General features: G+C 31.9%; 2 protein-coding genes across 4 annotated transcripts in view; both read left to right on the top strand.

The window, feature by feature from the left end:
• The window catches only part of LOC108745344, an 18,163-nt gene extending 7,072 nt beyond the window's left edge, over positions 1-11,091 (top strand). Inside the window, exons 2-16 of one of the 3 annotated variants that reach the window (XM_018481448.1) lie at positions 1,669-1,783; positions 1,894-2,076; positions 2,342-2,546; positions 2,610-2,806; positions 2,890-3,124; positions 3,215-3,371; positions 3,452-3,683; positions 3,799-4,528; positions 6,643-7,499; positions 7,572-7,747; positions 8,111-8,527; positions 8,635-8,810; positions 8,901-9,148; positions 9,532-9,795; positions 9,891-11,091. In XM_018481448.1, coding sequence (XP_018336950.1) covers positions 1,937-2,076; positions 2,342-2,546; positions 2,610-2,806; positions 2,890-3,124; positions 3,215-3,371; positions 3,452-3,683; positions 3,799-4,528; positions 6,643-7,499; positions 7,572-7,747; positions 8,111-8,527; positions 8,635-8,810; positions 8,901-9,148; positions 9,532-9,795; positions 9,891-10,065 — 4,209 coding nt within the window. In that variant the 5' untranslated portion in view covers positions 1,669-1,783; positions 1,894-1,936 and the 3' untranslated portion in view covers positions 10,066-11,091. Of the gene's footprint in view, positions 1-1,668; positions 1,811-1,893; positions 2,077-2,341; positions 2,547-2,609; positions 2,807-2,889; positions 3,125-3,214; positions 3,372-3,451; positions 3,684-3,798; positions 4,529-6,642; positions 7,500-7,571; positions 7,748-8,110; positions 8,528-8,634; positions 8,811-8,900; positions 9,149-9,531; positions 9,796-9,890 lie in introns of those variants that run through there. The other 2 variants (XM_018481449.1, XM_018481447.1) reach the window with 2 other exon arrangements.
• On the top strand, positions 909-1,379 carry LOC108745355. Its single transcript, XM_018481478.1, has 2 exons — positions 909-968; positions 1,029-1,379. The coding sequence occupies exons 1-2, from the start codon at positions 909-911 to the stop codon at positions 1,374-1,376; spliced, it is 408 nt and encodes a 135-aa protein (XP_018336980.1). The 3' UTR covers positions 1,377-1,379.
• Positions 11,092-17,996: the final 6,905 nt, after the last annotated feature.

Here is a 17,996-nt window from a genome sequence, read left to right as displayed (position 1 = left end):
TTACAAAAAAAAGCTCAGAACTTTTTTGTACACCTAATACATATATATCAATTATACAGAAAAATTGCAAAAGACAAAAATCATTTATTTTCTTCTCATAAAGTTCTGAGAATTTTTTCAGAATTTTTTAATACCGTATTTTCTCATGTTGGTAAAAAGTAAAAAAATGCAGTACTAAAAAATTATTAAAAAATTTTGAAAGAATTCTTAGAGTTGTATGGAATGAAAATAAATAATTTTTGTCTGTTGCAATTTTTCTATGAAGTCGATAGTAAATAATTTTTAAGTAAAAAATTATTCGAGATGTTTGGCAATTTTTAGTAATTAATATTTTATTAGCTATTCCGAAAATTACAAAATGATAGAAGACTTTTCGACTCAATTTAGTCCACCCTATCTACACAAAAGCGAGTGGCCAAAACTTATGAAACACCGCGTGCATGCGTACTTGCTCGCTTGCTTGCTTGCTATAATTGATGCAATATTGGAGGTTATGTTTAAATGCCTCGATTACTCGCAGAGAGGAAAGAAGGGTGAGAGGAGAGAGAGAAAGGAAAAAGACAGAAAAGGAAAGAGAAGGTGGGAGAGGGGGGAAGAGAGAGAGAGAGAGAGAGAGAGAAAGAAAGAGAGAAGGGGGAGCTCAAAAGTAGAGATCGAAATCGATTAACGGAAATAGTATAATTAGAGATTTTCGCCGAATCTAATTAGCTCGTAAACTGACGTGAACAAGCTCATGAATGCATTTTAGGTATATTTGCTACTGAACGAAATACGAATGAACGATTGCGAAAACGTATACGCCAGTATGGTGTTCCGTTTCGCGCAACAAAACGCGGAATCGAGATTGCACATCGACAGTTTCTCGTTTATTTGCTCCGGTTGAGAGTCACTGACTCAGTTTCGTTCCAATGGGCTGTTCTCGGAGAATCGTTATGCAAAGGTCGCTCTTCGGCGGACGGCCGTACTATTTGTAAAAATTTCTCAGCGTTACGAAGCAGCACGTTGTCGATCGAGACCATCGAGACTACCTATTGCGTTTGACCTCGCTGGACCTCGCGCCTCGTGGTCACCCGAGAGTGTCCGAGTGTCGAAAGCGCACGTCGATTACAGCTCGATTCCGCGGATCGAGATTCCGCCACTTGCCTCTGCCTTGCCGGCGCGAGGCATCGCGACGTAAGAATACACTTGGGTATAGGGTACACAATCAAGTACCAACGTTGAGAGTTGAAAACTCGGTGGGACGAGGTGCGACGAGACGAGACGAGAGGAAAGAACAGGCATCGAGTGCATTGAGTTTGAGTATACTATCGTTGATCGTAATCCAGAGAAGACGGTTAAAATCGTTGATGGCGAACTCTACTTATTTAAGTTGTTAAAGCGTAAACCTAACCTAATCCGTGGTTCGATAGCGTCTTATTGGAATTTTTGAAGCTGAGTTTCGTTTGAATATAAAAGTCCGATCACAGATCACGGATTGTTATGCCAAGTTGCGATAAGTGTATACGCGTTCCCTAGACTCTGGTCTGAGTGAGCACGTAGTCTTAATTCCTCTCGTAGCCCCCTTCGCGGAACTCCTTTCGTCCGTGGTGTTATTACTCACAACATCAACATCAGCCATTGACGTCAAATCAATGAGTGTCAAGCTCTCTATTTCGCGACTCTTCCCAGGTGTGTGCCGTGAACCAGATGCCACGATAATCCCATCGACAAAGTAACAATCGCCTCGTTGCATCCCTGCTCCAGCGTATCGCGCGTCCTCCGGTGTTCCATTGACAATCGTAAAGTAAAGGATGTTTACATTTTTATACATGTATAATCATATGATTAATTGGAATGCCGCTAAATATTCTCTGGTACTGTTTGCGTTAATTGTGGAACTTGTTATTTTGTTAGTGTATAAGGAAGTCTCTGAGTGATAAAGACAACAAAATCGGAAATGGATCCTGCAACAGTGATAGCTCTTTGCAAGGAGAATATCCAGCCATTAAGGTATGGACGGAATGCTACTCAATTGGGAACTGCATTGAGGGCGCAGGAGGATGTAGATGCACAGCAGTTGTTGCTACAGGAGAAGCAGTGAGTATTTTAAACCTATTGATTCAAAAACGTTTGTATATAATAGCTAACTCTATTATAAATTAACGTAGAAAATATAATAATGCGTTCAGCAAAAACATAGCTTTGTAATTAAGAATTATAAGATTCTTTAATTTAGTAAATGGTTTATATATTTATATCCAGTGGGGAACTAAGGACAAAATTAATATTAAGGAAACTACTTTTTTTGTTGAACAGAACCATTTTGTAAAGTTGTTAAAAATATAATATATTTTTATTTTAGAATATATGAGGATGCAATTAAGAATTACGAAGGAGATGATCCATTAGAGAATTGGTACGAGTACATTTTGTGGGTGGAACAGAGTTATCCGAAAAGTGGACATGAATCCCATATTGGGAGACTCTTGCAACAATGTTTAGCGATATTTGAAAAAGATGTAAAATATCATCAAGATCGCAGATACATACGTCTATGGATTAATTATGTGAGTAATATCTTGTAAGTATAATCATGTTGTTAAAGTATTATAATAAAACTTGATTTTTAGATAAATATGCAAAAGAATCCTTTAGAGTTATATCAGCTGTTGCACAGCAGTGGTATCGGCACTAGAGTAGCCGACATGTACAGGGCTTGGGCTTTCGAATTAGAGCAAATTGAGGACGACAAACGCGCAGATGAAGTTTACTTAATGGGACTATCTGTTCATGCAGAACCATTCGAGGAATTAGGTCATGCTCACCAGTATGAATTGCTGCTTTTCACATAATATATTAAATAAAAATTATTTATATATGTTAAAATTGGACAATGACATCTTTTCACAGAAATTTTCAATTTGCTGTGGCGCGCAAAACACTTGGACGCATCGAAGAAAGAAACGATGTTTCCTTGTTCGAACAACGTCAGGCTTTCAGTTCATTAAGAGCGATAAAAGCTGGTAAAAGAGTTGGCAGCATACGAACAGGTCATCATGTACGCGAATATTATCCTGGGACTGTGCCCCAAATCTCGTCTTCTATGCAAAACACAAAACCCAATTCTAAAATACAAATATATCAAGTAAGATATTTGTATGAATATCATATTAGTACATTATACTTTATCGTACTTTTAAAATAATTTGTAATGAAATCTTAACTTATAACTTAGGATGATATACCTGGAGAAATGAAAAGTTCAAGCATATTAGATCATGTACCTATAGAGGATCTGGTACATAAAGAAAATACCATCAAGCCTGGGCCATGGAATAGTGGAAACAAGAGAGGTCCATTAATAGCTCCTACTGTAAAAGCGGGTTTTAAGAGTAAGAACGATGATAAGATATGTCAAATTAAAACAGCAAGGAAAGTAATGTGTGAAGAGAATTTCCTTATTTACTTTCAGTTCACGAGGACCAGAATGATGATAGTAATATGGAGAAAATTAAATTATTTCCAAATCATGTACGTTTTTTTGATGGTAGTAAATATCATGACTGTTTAAGAGTGCCAGTATATGTAGCAGAGCCAATAGATTCAAATATTGTACAAAAACCACATTATCCCAAAGAATTAGTTTATGCTGATAATGTTGATCGTAGTATGGAAGAAATTAGAGCACAACTTTATTTGGAAAGGTATTATTCTTTCATAAGACATAATAAGAAAATTATTTGGTGTATGTATATCTTGTAAAAAACATTGATACAATTAATTATATTTTAATTAATTATATAATACAATTTTACACAGAAGAGTACAGTTTCTGGGAAATAAACATGAAATGTCGATGATTTGTTTACGTGAAACCGATGGAGAATCCCAATCCCAGCTTAACAATTATGAGAACATGTATCATGTACAAGAAGTAGAAGAGCAGAAGCTCAATCAGCAAAGAAGAGAAGCTGAAATCAATCAGCAGAGACTCCAAGCCGAACAAGAGTTGCAAAGGCAGCAATACGAGAGCCAGGTCGAAAATCAAGTTTTAGAAACTCAACGACAGGAAGTTGAACAAAGATTAGAGACCGAGAGAATTGAAGTTGAGAGACTTGAAGCGCAACGAAATAGTCGACCATTACAATCAACAAACTTTATGCACCAACATCACACTTCGTCGTTGACTGTTGATACTGAGGAACATCTGCTTGGACAGAGCCTCACTGTAAACACGAAGGAAGCTATTTCAGTAGTGCAAGGTTTATGGCAATCTCCAGATGCAGCTGCTAATGCTTCGCGCTTTCGTAGTCCTCCTGTTGCATCTAGAATGGTAGATTCAAGGAATAAATTGCCGTTTGATATACACATGGATAGCTCTATGACTCAACATGCGATGTCTAGTAATAAGCATCATCAAGGATACAATGTGCAGGTTTATAACGATCAAGAGAATCATCAAAGTTATCATACGCAGCATCATAGTTATTCTCAGGATGTTGTATATGGGAATCACAATTTGCAAAATAATTATCATTATCAGATGCAGGTATAGAAAAAAATTTATAAAGTATTCATATTATTTTTGTATTAAATATTTTGTATAAACGTGAGTGAATCAATAGATAATCTTAACTTTAGCTCACCATTGTTATTTTTGGTTTTCTTTTGGACCACACTAGAATCTATGGGACGCTGCAACTTTGTTACGCTATATTTCTGAACTGAATGCATATTTTTTAGCTTAAAACGTGTGAAATTTATGCCTTAAAATCAAACAAAGACAAATAAATATGAATAATATTTGATAAATAATATTTGATTTTCAATTAATTACAATATTAAAAAAAATTTTTATTGAAAAAATTCGCAAAAAATAACTACTTTGGATTTAAAAAACTCTCAAATTTTTAAATTTAAACTTTAAACAACAAAACGTGACGTGTTTTTAGTTAACCTTTTGGACTAACAAAAAAAAAATGCTTAAAAAATATTAATCGCTTAAAAAAGTGTAATTATTTGAACTAGTTGAACTATTGAAAATTGACATAAAAAAAAATCTATATATCATAATTTTACAACTGAAAAATAAAATTTTGTTACTTGAACAATATAAAATAGTAGATAAAGGATTGTACATGTATAAATATTATTATATATAGTATATATAATTAAGTTTATTAGAATTTAATTTAGAGAATGATGCAACACTCGATTTGAAACAATACATCCGCCCAAGCGATTTCAAGATTGACAAAGGTTGACATAAAATTTATACTATTTATTATATTGATAAAATTTTTACTATTATATTTATATATTAAAATAATTTTTTTTAATTCTACATTTTCATGTATTTACTTTTATACTATTCGAAATACAGTAAACGTATATTTAACAAAAAATAAAGAGATACCAAGAATACCGAAAACTTACGTGCTAACCACATGTGGGTTCCAAGTATTCTCTGAATTTTCGTGTATTCTCACATTAAGAACAATTGAAGCAAAAAAAAAAAATTACCCTTGCAGGCTTACTATATTTATGTGGATAATTCAAGTATTTTTGAACCTCTCAATCCAGATCTTTAAATTACATTACAAAAAAGTTATAGCAATGTAAAAAATCACATAAGGTACGTTGTATTCTATGATGGCGAGCTAGGGTTAATTTGATTATTAAGAGCAAAATTAATAATTAATTTATACTTTATTTGATATTGGTGATATTGTATAAATACAATCTGTTGCTTTTGATTTGTATATACATTTAACAAGATTCTAAAATAATAAAAATAAAATAAATAATAAAACCCAGGTCAATACATTAAACGAACTATAGTTAGGTGTACTAAATAATATTTATTAATCATAAATTATAATTTTCTGATGATAAGTTTCCACGGTACGTTTCGACTATACTTAGTTCTTATCAGCCGCAAAATACATAAATAACCAAAAATCTAATTAACATATTATGAGGATCATCTCACGTTCAAGTTACAATAGATAATATAACAGATATTTAAGAATCATTTCACCTTCGTGTTACAAAGGATGCTGTATCGCAATCATATCATATGTAGTCAAATGATATAATAGATAAACTAGAATAAATTATCGTCAAAATTGAAAATTAATATCAAGGCAAATACAAATTATATATAATGGTAAGTTCGCAGCAGTCTATTAAAAATGTAATATATAATTTAGAATCGGTTATATTCATTGATACCAAACCGATCTTAAGTGTAAGAGAGTATAAACGCAAATGATGCATCTATTCTCTCACAGTACATATGATATGGTTGCGATATAGTGTCCTTTATAACACGAAGATGAGATGTTTCTTAGAAATTTTATTATATGTTATTTAATTATATGTTAATTAGATTTTTGGGTATTTATGTATTTTGCGGCTGATAAGGACTAAATATAATCGAAACGTATCGTGGAAACTTATCATCGGAAAATTATAATTTGTGATTAATAAATATTATTTAGTATACTTAATTATAGCTCGTTTAATGTATTGACCTGGGTTTTATTATTTATTAATTTGTTGTAAATTATACGAGCGAAAAGAATTGATATTATTTATATTGTAAAAATAAAATATTTCCATTTGAAAAGGATTTAATGTAATATACATTTTTTATTACAGCAGCATCATGATCAAGTGCAGCAATCACATCCTCGGCAACACCATTCCCAACATCAGCATCACCATCAGCAGTTGATTCCATCGCATCAGCAAATGCATGCTGTGCATCATCAGTCTCTTCCTCATCCGCAGCATTTACAATCGCCTCATAACCAAATGTCGCATCACCAACCGCATATTCATCATCACCAGTCTCCGCACAATCATCACCATCAGTCTCCACACAATCATCATCAGTCTTCACACAATCATCATCAATCTCCACTCAATCATCATCAATCATCACATAATCATCATCAGTCTCCACACAATCAACAAATTTTACATTCTCAGCAATCGCAACACATGCAGCAACACATGCAACATATGCAGCATCCCATTTATGGTAACATATTACCCAATGATATCGGCTATCAACAATATTCAATTGAAACACCTATGCTGTCTCAGCAAAATATAGAATCACAAAAACAGTTACATTTCTCTCCTTATACCGATCCTGAAATTGAAACGAGCAAACCATACAGAATGCCATCTGAGTTACCATACATTAAATCGCCTGGGATGAATCGTAAAGATATCAAATATCTTGAAAGCGCGGAAGACAAAGAGAATGCTATTGTTGTGGATTATAATGGTTCGCTAGAAGAAAATATGATACCCAAACCGGACGAGAATAATCTTTATATCGATGAAAGCTTGGGTATAACTCCTCTTTCAGCTGCTAATGAGACATGTTTTACAGAAGCCTTTAATGCACCGTTAACAAGTTCTACACCAATGATTAATCATTTTAAACCATCATACAGAATAAAAGATGATTCACAATTTTCAAGTCAGAATACTGTATCCCAACCGTATGTATTAATCAGTTTTTGATTTGTCGGAAGTATATGATGAAACATTTAAGTTTTATTTATGTTAAATAGAGTTGCAGAAGCACCTAATGCCGAAGGTGATGATAAATTAAGCGTGATATTAGAATCTACACGAGAATATGTATCAAGCAGTTCAGGGAGTAGTAATTACACTAAAACAACTGGATTAACCTTTGCATTAACGAGAGAAGATGTGATTCCTTTTAAAGAACAACCTGTGGATACAAGTATGTATAAAAAATTTTCGTTAATAATAATTATAATCTATTTCTACATCGTAATTGTACATATTTAAGAGATTTAGACCAGTATTTACATGTTGGTTCTTATATTTATTAAGACTTTAAGTAGAGTCTTAAGATGTCATGAATTAATTTTTAAAACAGTCGTTTTAGCAAATGGTTAAAATAAAAATTGACTGATGGATACTGGGCCTAATTTCCGAAAAGTACAAATTACTTCAAATTATAATTAAATAAATGGTTAAATATATTTTGCACAGGTTAAATATATTTTTCACAATAGTTAAATATATTTTTCATTTAATTGAAAAATATGAAAATGTTTTAACTTTGTAATTCTACATAAAGTTCTAGAGGAGGAGTCAAACGAATCTCTATTATCTGTGAATCAACCTTATGAACAAAAGCAGCATGCACAGATCCAGGCAGTGCATGCTCAAAGTCCGCGTACAGTACAACGGCATGTTGATCAAATTACATCCGAAATAAAGAATAATTGCGATCTAAAAAAATCCATAAATTTAAAACTCAATGAAGAGAATTCAGAAAAAGTTAACACCATGGAGTGCGAGGAGCATGAACCTATGGAACAAATGGAGGAAGAGTGCTTTGAGCTTCCATCAAAAGATATAAATCCATTCGATAAAAACTTAATAGCTGGCCTATTGAAAAAAATTAAATTTCCGCAACCTCATCATGCAGATGGATACAAAAGAATAGATACCAATCTAAATAAGCTTGTGCCTTCTACCATGATTACGCTCGGTTAGTGTTTAATTTACATGGATTTAGATTTATGTCGTATTGTAAGATATATTTACAAGCTTTTATTTTTTTATATTAATCTATATTTTACGCTCTCTATTGTGCAGACACCGAAGCGTATGATTTGGAAAAGTGCCTTGGGAAAGGAATGTATGGAACAGTTTATAAAGCAGTTAATTTGCAAACAGGCGAGACTGTTGCTCTTAAAACGCAAAGACCTGCTTGGGTTTGGGAATACTATATCGTACGTGAAATAAAAACACGTCTTACAAATCCACATATGGTATAGTATAGCACAAATATTGTTAAATAAAGACTACTTTTATTCAACAAATCAATTCTCCTTCCACGATATTATAATATTCTTTTTCAGTTACGCGGTTTTATGGATGTAACGATGGCATATGTGGCTAATAATGGAAGTGTACTAGTTTCAGAATATTCTAAATTCGGAACGTTATTAGAAGTGACAAATCAGATAAAACTTGCCACTGGCAAGCCTCTGATGGAAACTTTAACTGTTTTCTTCACAATTGAAATGCTTCAAATCGTGGAGTACTTACATAAATGCCAAATAATACATGGGGACATAAAGCCAGATAATTTTTTATTAATGCGACTGTTAGTATTATTTTTTTTTAGTAACTTTTTTCTATTCGATAAATAATAATCATTGATTATATTATAATAATAATAATAATCATAATAATAATAATAATAACAATAATAATAATAACGTAATTGTTTTTAATGTTAAATAAGATATGTTACAGTTAAGAACATTTTTATTAATGATATTTTCAAAAATTTGTGACAATAATTAACAATAATTGCACTATCATTCTTAAAGAAAAGGAATTTTCTAAAATTAGTAATATAAATTTTACAAGAATAGGGATTGATTAATCCTAAATTTGCAAATCAATAACTGCATAGTTTATTCTTTTTAATTATCATACATTAGGTTATGAATATGTCTATAATTATTCTATAATTATCAACAGACCTATGCAAGATGTAAGGCCAACTATACAATTGATAGATTTCGGATGTAGCATAGACATGAAATTGTTCCCAGAAAATACAACGTTTATGCAAGTTATAAAAACGGAAGATTTTACTTGTATCGAAATGCAAACTGGAAGACCGTGGACATATCAAACTGATTTATATTGTCTAGCGGCAACCAGTCATTGTTTACTGTTTGGCAATTATATGAAAGTGTCAAATGTAGGCGGCCGTTGGTTTATTGCCTCAAAATTACCAAGGTATACAAGTAATAAATATATGATTAATCCAAAAGGAATCCATATTTATGTCGCGTGAAAAAACGTTAATGCTGCACATTTTTTTTATATTACAGGTATTCTCAGAGAGCTGCATGGGAACAATTTTTCATGAAGCTGTTAAATATCGAGTCGTGTGAAAAAATGCCCGATCTAGCGAAATTAAGGAATATGATGGAGGAGACACTGGCGCAAATGCCAGAGACGCAAACGAAATTTCGAACTTTCGTCAATATCCTTAACAAACGATAACGCTTGCTATATTTGATAATATGTTCTAATGTGTGCACATATTCAGCAAAGAACCACCGTGTAATAAGGAAACATTAATGTTATTGTGCTATTTATTATAAAAAAGTTAATACTACAGTGAGATAAAAATATATGTATCTACACAGTTATAATACATGAAAATGCACTTTATGGCCTGCTTCGTGGTGGCTTTATCGATATTCGTTGCTTGCACATAATCAACATTATTAGGACCACTGTGCAACGACTAAAACCTATCCAAAAATTGTTTTAGAAACATATGAGATATGTAAAGATTTATACAGTAAAGATTTTGGAAATGTACTTGTTTACCTCTTTATCTCTTAAACAACGTATGCGCTCGCTACGTAAGTTACAAAGAAGTGGTTGTATAATATGATCAAGAAAAAATCTCAGAAAAATTTAAATCTGTAAAAATGAATAGTACAATATGCATGTGATACATTATGTATTCAATTTGCAAGATGGTATGCAGAAGTGCATACATACTGAGTACTTGAGTACCTTGTATAGATAGTTAATAGTGTAGTATGAGTACGTTCCGAATTACGCACAAAGCGCATGATGCATCATGTTGTTCTTGTTGTGCACCGAAGAATAAAAAAGGATAAAATGATACCTCATGTGCTTCATGCCTAATTCGGAACGCATCTAAAATGTAATCATTGTATATTTAAAATAGATTTTGGCTTTAAGTTGATTCTGTCATCAATGGGTTTATTTTGTTTTTTAATATTCTCTGAAATGTACGAAAATATATCGTATTAATGATGTTAACTGAGATTATTTCAAACATTCTCCCCAAATAATATTACTTATGCAGAGCAATGAAATAATTTTTTTACAAAATGGCGTATGTATATTATACATCCGATTCAATTTTAATTTGAATATGTGCAGGCTTATTTTCGTGAGTGTCCACTAAACAGGCCTTTTATGTAGTGTACGCTTAAGTTAAGATTTCCTAAATATATGCGTATGTATATGACAACCGACGAAAGTGTTGAGATTTTAGATTTTATAAAGATATACAAGAACTTTTGGTTGTCTTTAAATATTAATATTATAAATTTAAATAATTTATTAATATTAATATTAAATTACATATAACATTAGTATCAAATATAAAATATTAATAATAAAAATTAGTACTAAATTATATAAACATACACATCGGGACCAGTGTATGTGTACGTTTAAACGTTTAAATAAATCATAATCGACAACCTACTGTTCTTGTTTAAAAATTTATGACTATGCCTTACCTTATTTTAACATAAAGAAAAAAGGATAATATGTTAAGATAAAAGCTCGTACACAAAGCATTAAGATTAAAAACAGTTCAGACAATGGCCTAGTTTACACCGTGCGCTTAGTTCGCGGCGTATACGATAGGCGTCTTTGTTTAATCTATAAGTATAGGTCGTGGACTAAGCACACGGTGTAATCGTAGCCATTGTAAGATACATTTATTAAAATGATAACACCAAGATGCGTGAGTACGTACGTGCGTGTGTGTGCGTGCCTATACATCCCGAAATTTTTTACCAAACGCTCTTATGTACATAGAACGAACTAAGTTGAAAAGTCCTCTTTGATTTTGCAATTTTCGCAATAGTTAACAAGATATTAATTACTAAATATCGCTAAATATTGGTTTTCAATAATTTTTTTTCTCAAATACTATTAACTTTACATTTAATTTTTACAGAAAAACAACAAGCGATAAAAATTGTTTATTTTCTCCTTATAACATTCTGAGAATTTTTTCAGAATTTTTTAATACTATTTTCTTATGTTGATAAAAATAGTTGCCAATAAGAAAATGCAGTACTAAAAAGTTGACAAAAAATTCTGAAAAAATTCTCAGAAATTTATCAGAAGAAAATAAACAATTTTTGTCTCTTACTGTTTTTTTTGTAAAGTTCATAGTATTTGAAAAAATTATTGAGAATCAATGTTTAGCGATTTTTAATAATTAATATCTTGTTAACTATTCCAAAAATTGCAAAATGGTAGAGAATTTTTCGATTGTTTTCAGAATTTTTTCAGAATTTTTTAATAGCGTATTTTCTCATGTTAGTAAAAATAAGAAAATGCAGTACTAAAAAGTTCTGCATTACTTGATAAAAAATTCTGAAAAAATTCTCAGAGTTCTATGAGAAGAAAATAAATAATTTTCGTCTGTTGCAGTTTTTCTGTAAAGTTGATAGTATTTGAGTAAAAAATTATTTAAGACCAATATTTGGCAACTTATAATAATTAATATCTTGTTAACTATTATGAAAATTGCAAAATGGTAAAGGACTTTTCGACTCAGTTTAGTCTGCTCTATCTACATAAAAGTGGTTGGCCAAAAATTACGGGATACCCTGTGTGTATACACATGGTGGGGGTGGAGCAGTAATTCTGTCCATTTAAAATATTTCCGTTGTTTTTAGAGATATGAAATAATATATTTATTGGTTTTTCTATAGGTGAAAGGCGCTTTGGAGATTTCCAGTCACGTTTATTTTTTTAAATAAAATTGTATGATTTTTTTTTACATAATATAATTTCTCTAATTATTCTGCATATAAAAGTATTGATAGTGATGTCCAAAAACCAATAGTTTACGAGATATTTATACTTTATTCTGGCATATATTGATATAAAATATTAAATAACTCGTAAACTATTAATTTTTTTATAATCGTATCATAATACTTTTGTGAACAGAATAATGAGATAAATCAATTGGTGGAAAGAAAACACATAGTTGCTTTAAAAAAAAATTTATGCAAAAAGGATAATTTTTGAGTGATAATTTTTTAAATAAGCAATTATATGTTTTCTTTCCATCAATTGATTCATTTCATTATTCTGCGTATAAAAATATTAAGATACAATTATAAAAAAATTAATAGTTTATGAATTATTTAATATTTTATGTTAATATGCCAGAATAAAGTATAAAATACCTCGTAAACTATTGGTTGTTTGATATCACTACTTTGATACTTTTATATACAAAATAATTAGAAGAATCATATTGTGTAAAAAAATCATACAATTTCGTTTACAAAAATGGAGGTGACCTTGAAATCTCCGAAGCGCCTTCATCCATAGAAAAACTATTAGTAGTATATTGTATTTCTCTTGATGCTATACAACTTCAATAAATATATTATTTCATATCTCTAAAAAATAGCGAATATATTAGGTTGAGTAAAAAGTCATCGCGTATTTTTTAGCTCAAAGTTGTATATACAATATCTTCGTCAATAATGAATGAAATTCAAATTTAAAAAAAGGGTTTTAAAGCTTGAAATCTCTACTTTTAAAAGCTTATCACATTTTTTAAGTTTATATGAGTTTGATAATTTTTACATACCAAAAACTACGAGCTGAAAAAGACGAAAAATTTTCTTCTCACTTTGTGGATTTGTAACGTGTCCAAAACGAATTTGAGAAAATTTTCGATTACCTATCGTGAAAGCTTGATACTTTCCCTACAAAATCGTTTTTTTTAAATATTCCTACGACTTTTGATTACTGAGTTATCGCGGATTAAATAAAAGAATTATTTTGACTTTAATTGCTCATAACTCCATTAAAAATGTCGTATCGTATAATTTAAAAAAGAGATTTTTAAAGCTGAAACTTTAATCTATCAAGATATATTTATATTGTTGGTAAGAAAGTAATTGCGATTTTTACTGATGTCTTTTAAAAAAACGCGATGACTTTTTACTTAACCTAATATTTTAAGTGGACAGAGTTACTGCCTCACCCTGTAAATACATAGGGTGATTTTAATCCCATTTTAATCGATTATCTCAAATATCTCTTCTTCTTCGTATGTTTATCCATTAATGGATGTTTGCGATCACATTTGGCATCTTCTCTCCGTTCCTCGCCGTATGTATCAGTTCTTTTACTGTGCGCCTGTCCATTGCCTTATATTACGAAGCCAAGATAACTTCTTACGTTCCACTCCTCTTCTTCCTTTGATTTTCCCCTGTATAATTTTCTGTAGCAGTTCGTATTTTGTATTGTGCATGATGTGTCCCAAATATGCCGTTTTCCTCCTTTTTATCATAGTCAATATCTCCTGATTCTTGCCCATTCTTCTCAAAACACCTCCGTTGGTGGCTCTCGCCGTCCACGGTATCTTAAGGACTCTGTGATAGACCCACATTTCAAAGACTTCTAGTCTATTCATTTCGGAAACCTTCAGTGACCATTCTTCTATTCCATATAAAAGCACCGACCATATATATAATAGCATCTAATGAATTTAATTCTCAGATTTAGATCGAAGGACTTTTTTAAATTTCATGAATGCCCTGCCAGGCGTCTCTATTCGGAATTTTATTTCTGTTTCTGACGTCCAATCTTCATACAGCTACGTTCCTAGATATTTAAACTTGTTCACTCGTTTTATCTGTCTTCTAGTGTTAAGCTGATGTTTCTGAATATGTTCGATTCTCGGGTAATAACCATGAATTTTGTTTTCTTAGTATTGATATTTAATCCTATGTTTTTATTGTGTTGTCCTACTATGTTAAAAAGTTCAGTTCCAGATCGTCTATATTGTCTGCAATTAATATTGTGTCATCTGCATATCGAATGTTATTCAGCCATTCTCCATGGTCCATTGACCTTTTTGTCTTTCTTAATGTCCCCGAGTGCTTCTTGGAAAATAATCTCAGAGTATAGGTTAAACAGAAGGGGTGAAAGAACACATCCCTGTCGAACGCCTCTGCAGATTTCAACTGTGCTGATTTTCTCTCCATCAACTCTGATTTGTGCTTTTTGATTCTAATATAAATTTTCGATACATTGAATGTCTTTTGTATAATATCTATATCAGTTTTTCGGAGAACCTCCATAAGCCTGTGATGTTGCACTCTATCGAAGGGCTTATGTTTGTGCTTCTCGTAATCTATGAAACACAAACATACATCTTTCCTCTGGTCATAGCAATTTTGCACCAAAATTTGTGTTGCCACTATTGATTTTCTCGTACCTATCCCCTGAACTCAAACTAACAGTTATTGAATTCTTCTCTTGCCCTTTTTCATTGATGTAAAATTTTTAGAAATAATTTTAGAACATAGAGACTCATAAGACTAATTAGTCTATGGTCTACAAATTTCTTCGCGTTGTTCTTTTTTGTAAGGGAACAAAGTTGAGGAAAACCATTGATTAGGATATATTCCTGTGTATATTTTATTGAAAATTTGAAGAAGAAGCGTCATTCCTTTCTCATCCAATAACTTTAGTAGTTCCAATGGCACTTCATCTGAACCTGTTGCTTTGTTTGTTTTTGAGATTTCTATTGCTTTTTCAATTTCCCCTTTTGCGATTGGTGGTCCAGTGAGATTGTTGTTGTTTATCTCTATTTATCTGTCTGGCCTATCATCTGCAAAAAGACTTTTCACGTATTCCTCCCATATTCTCTTCTCTTGGATATCATTGGCCATTTTGTTGTTTTCATCAATTATCGCAGAAAACGTCCTTTTACGATAAATTCTGGCTTTTCTTTCGTTTTTTTATGTAGATTGAAATTGTGCAGGGTTTACAGTTTTTCCATTTCCTCGCATTCTTGTTTTAATTACATGTTCTTTGCTATTCTAATCTTTACTCTTATTCTTTATCTTTTTCTCTGAGTTTCATTATATCTGCGTAGGTCTGCTTGATTTTTATATGTTCGTCGTTTATGCATGAGCGAGAGGATCTCATTTTTCATCCAGTTCTGCATCTGGTTCCTCTTTTGATATCCTAATTTATTTTTTGCGATGCTTATCATGGCATTTTTTAATTCTTTTCACATTTTAGTTGAATTTTGCTCACTTTTAAATTTAACACTTCTTCTATGCTGCTGTTTATTTCCTGGCTTACTGCTCTTCTTATATCTTCTTGTTTAAGTTTCATAGGCTATTCCTCGTTTTGGAGCCTGTTTTTTATGCTTTGTTAATTTTATTTTGATTGTTGTCATTAATAGTATATGATTAGAGAGTACATCTGTTTCAGGATAAGTGCTTACTTTGTTAATTGAGGATCTCTTATTGATCAGTGTAAAATCTATCTGATTACGACTTATGTTCCCTGGCTGTCTTTGGGAAATCTCCATATATATAATCTTCTAGGTGGTAATTGAAACCATGCGTTGGTAACTCTCATGTCTTCTTCCTGGCAAAATTGCACGAGTTGTTTTCCCCTCTCATTTCTTGTTCCCAGTTCAAATGGATTCACCAAATCCTCAAACCTTCCTTTCCCTAGTCTAGAGTTGAAGTCGCTCATGATTATGTTAATATTGTGTTTTCTGGTGAGTTTTAACATTTCTTTTATCTGCTCATAGAATATTTTTATCTCCTCGTCTGATGCATCGGCAATTAGCGCGTCTATATCTGAATGATGTTTAAGTTAGTAGGCTGGCATTAAATCTCATCAACGCTATTCTATCTGAATACGGTATGAAGTCGATGATGCAGTTTCTAAGACGTTCCGACACAATAATTCCAACTCCCTTCCGATGATTCCTATCTTGATTGCCCAAATAACAGAACACACCTCCTCGGTGCACATTCCGGCATCCGGCCACCAAGATTCCGCTACACCCAGTATACCGATATCAAGCCTCTTCATTTCTTAGATTAGGTTGGCTAGTTTTTCTGCCTCAAATAAACTCCGCACATTCCATGTGCCTATGTTGATTTTTCTATGTATATTCATCATTGCTTTTATTCCGCTCAAATCTGTTTCCCCCAGAAATCCGATTGGGGAACTATTTAAATCTCCGGAACATTTCAAGTTGAAATATCTTTTAAACAGTGCATTTTAAGGAAAAATGTTTTAGACAAAAGTTTTGGGATTTGCAGGGAAACATAAGATCGTGCTATTGATTTGACTTGGTGGCGTCGTCAAGATTATTTCGAATTTTTTAAATGGAGTAACCCATTTTTTATTACATATTCTTGCAGTTTACCTCGAGAGCATTTCAAAACACTGTAATAAAATATTTTTTCATTAAGTACTTTGCGAGTTATAAGGCTTGAAAGTTACAATATCGTCGGCATTAATATTACCCAAGATATCCAACCGACGGGTAAAACCTCTTGAAGATTGTACCTCTTATTTTCATTTTTATGTAGAAATGAATTTTTAGTACAAAAATGAAAATAAGAAGAATAATCTCCTAATGACCTTGATCTTGATATATGTCAGATTCAAGACATGATCTTGAACAACATTATGTATAATCAATTCTTAGTGCAAAAATGAAAATATTTTTGCACTAAGAATTGATTTTTATGTAAAAAAATGAAACTGATTATTGTAAACTTTAATTAAACAAGGACAACATGATTCTTGTGTCAATTTGTGTCTCTTGTTGGAAAGCTTCCTGTAACTGTTTTACACACTTACCGACAGTTGTCGATGTCATTGTGCAGCTTTTTCACCATATAAAATATCTGCGCAACGACATCGACAACTGTATCGATAAGCGTGTAAAGACATATAGAATAGTGCCCTTGAATGCAGCCCAGCACATGCTTTCATCGTAATATTTTGCAGATTTCCTAACTTCAATAGCCATTTAACGCTTCAATAGCTAATTTTAATGTTTAATATCTCGCTTCGCAGGGCAGTTCGGCATTTTTTTCTGTCAGATTTTTTTCATTTTGTGAAAAAACGCGTCAAATGAGCCTAATTTCATTGAAATCGGAGGTGACGCAATTCTGGATAATTATCAAAATCAGTATATTAAAACCTTCCGGTGAACACAAGTTACATGTTATGTATCTGTTAGTTTTCCCATTCAACAATATAACCGTAACATAACAGTTATATACGAGTTATATTACGTTATGAATAGATTATGAATAGGAAATTACAACTAACAGGTAACTTTGTGTTCACTG

This window comes from Trachymyrmex septentrionalis, unplaced genomic scaffold (genome assembly GCF_001594115.1).
Source record: "Trachymyrmex septentrionalis isolate Tsep2-gDNA-1 unplaced genomic scaffold, Tsep1.0 scaffold138, whole genome shotgun sequence".
NCBI classification, from domain to species: Eukaryota; Metazoa; Arthropoda; class Insecta; order Hymenoptera; family Formicidae; genus Trachymyrmex; species Trachymyrmex septentrionalis.
Note: the sequence above shows the minus strand (reverse complement) of the source record. Positions and strands in the feature narration are given on the sequence as shown.

Bases quoted from the DNA above. Each gene is read 5' to 3' on its own strand.
- LOC108745355 (XM_018481478.1), top strand. From the start codon at position 909: ATGGGCTGTTCTCGGAGAATCGTTATGCAAAGGTCGCTCTTCGGCGGA. The intron at 969-1,028 runs TTGTAAAAATTT...CATCGAGACTAC, and splicing joins TCGGCGGACGGCCGTACTAT to CTATTGCGTTTGACCTCGCT.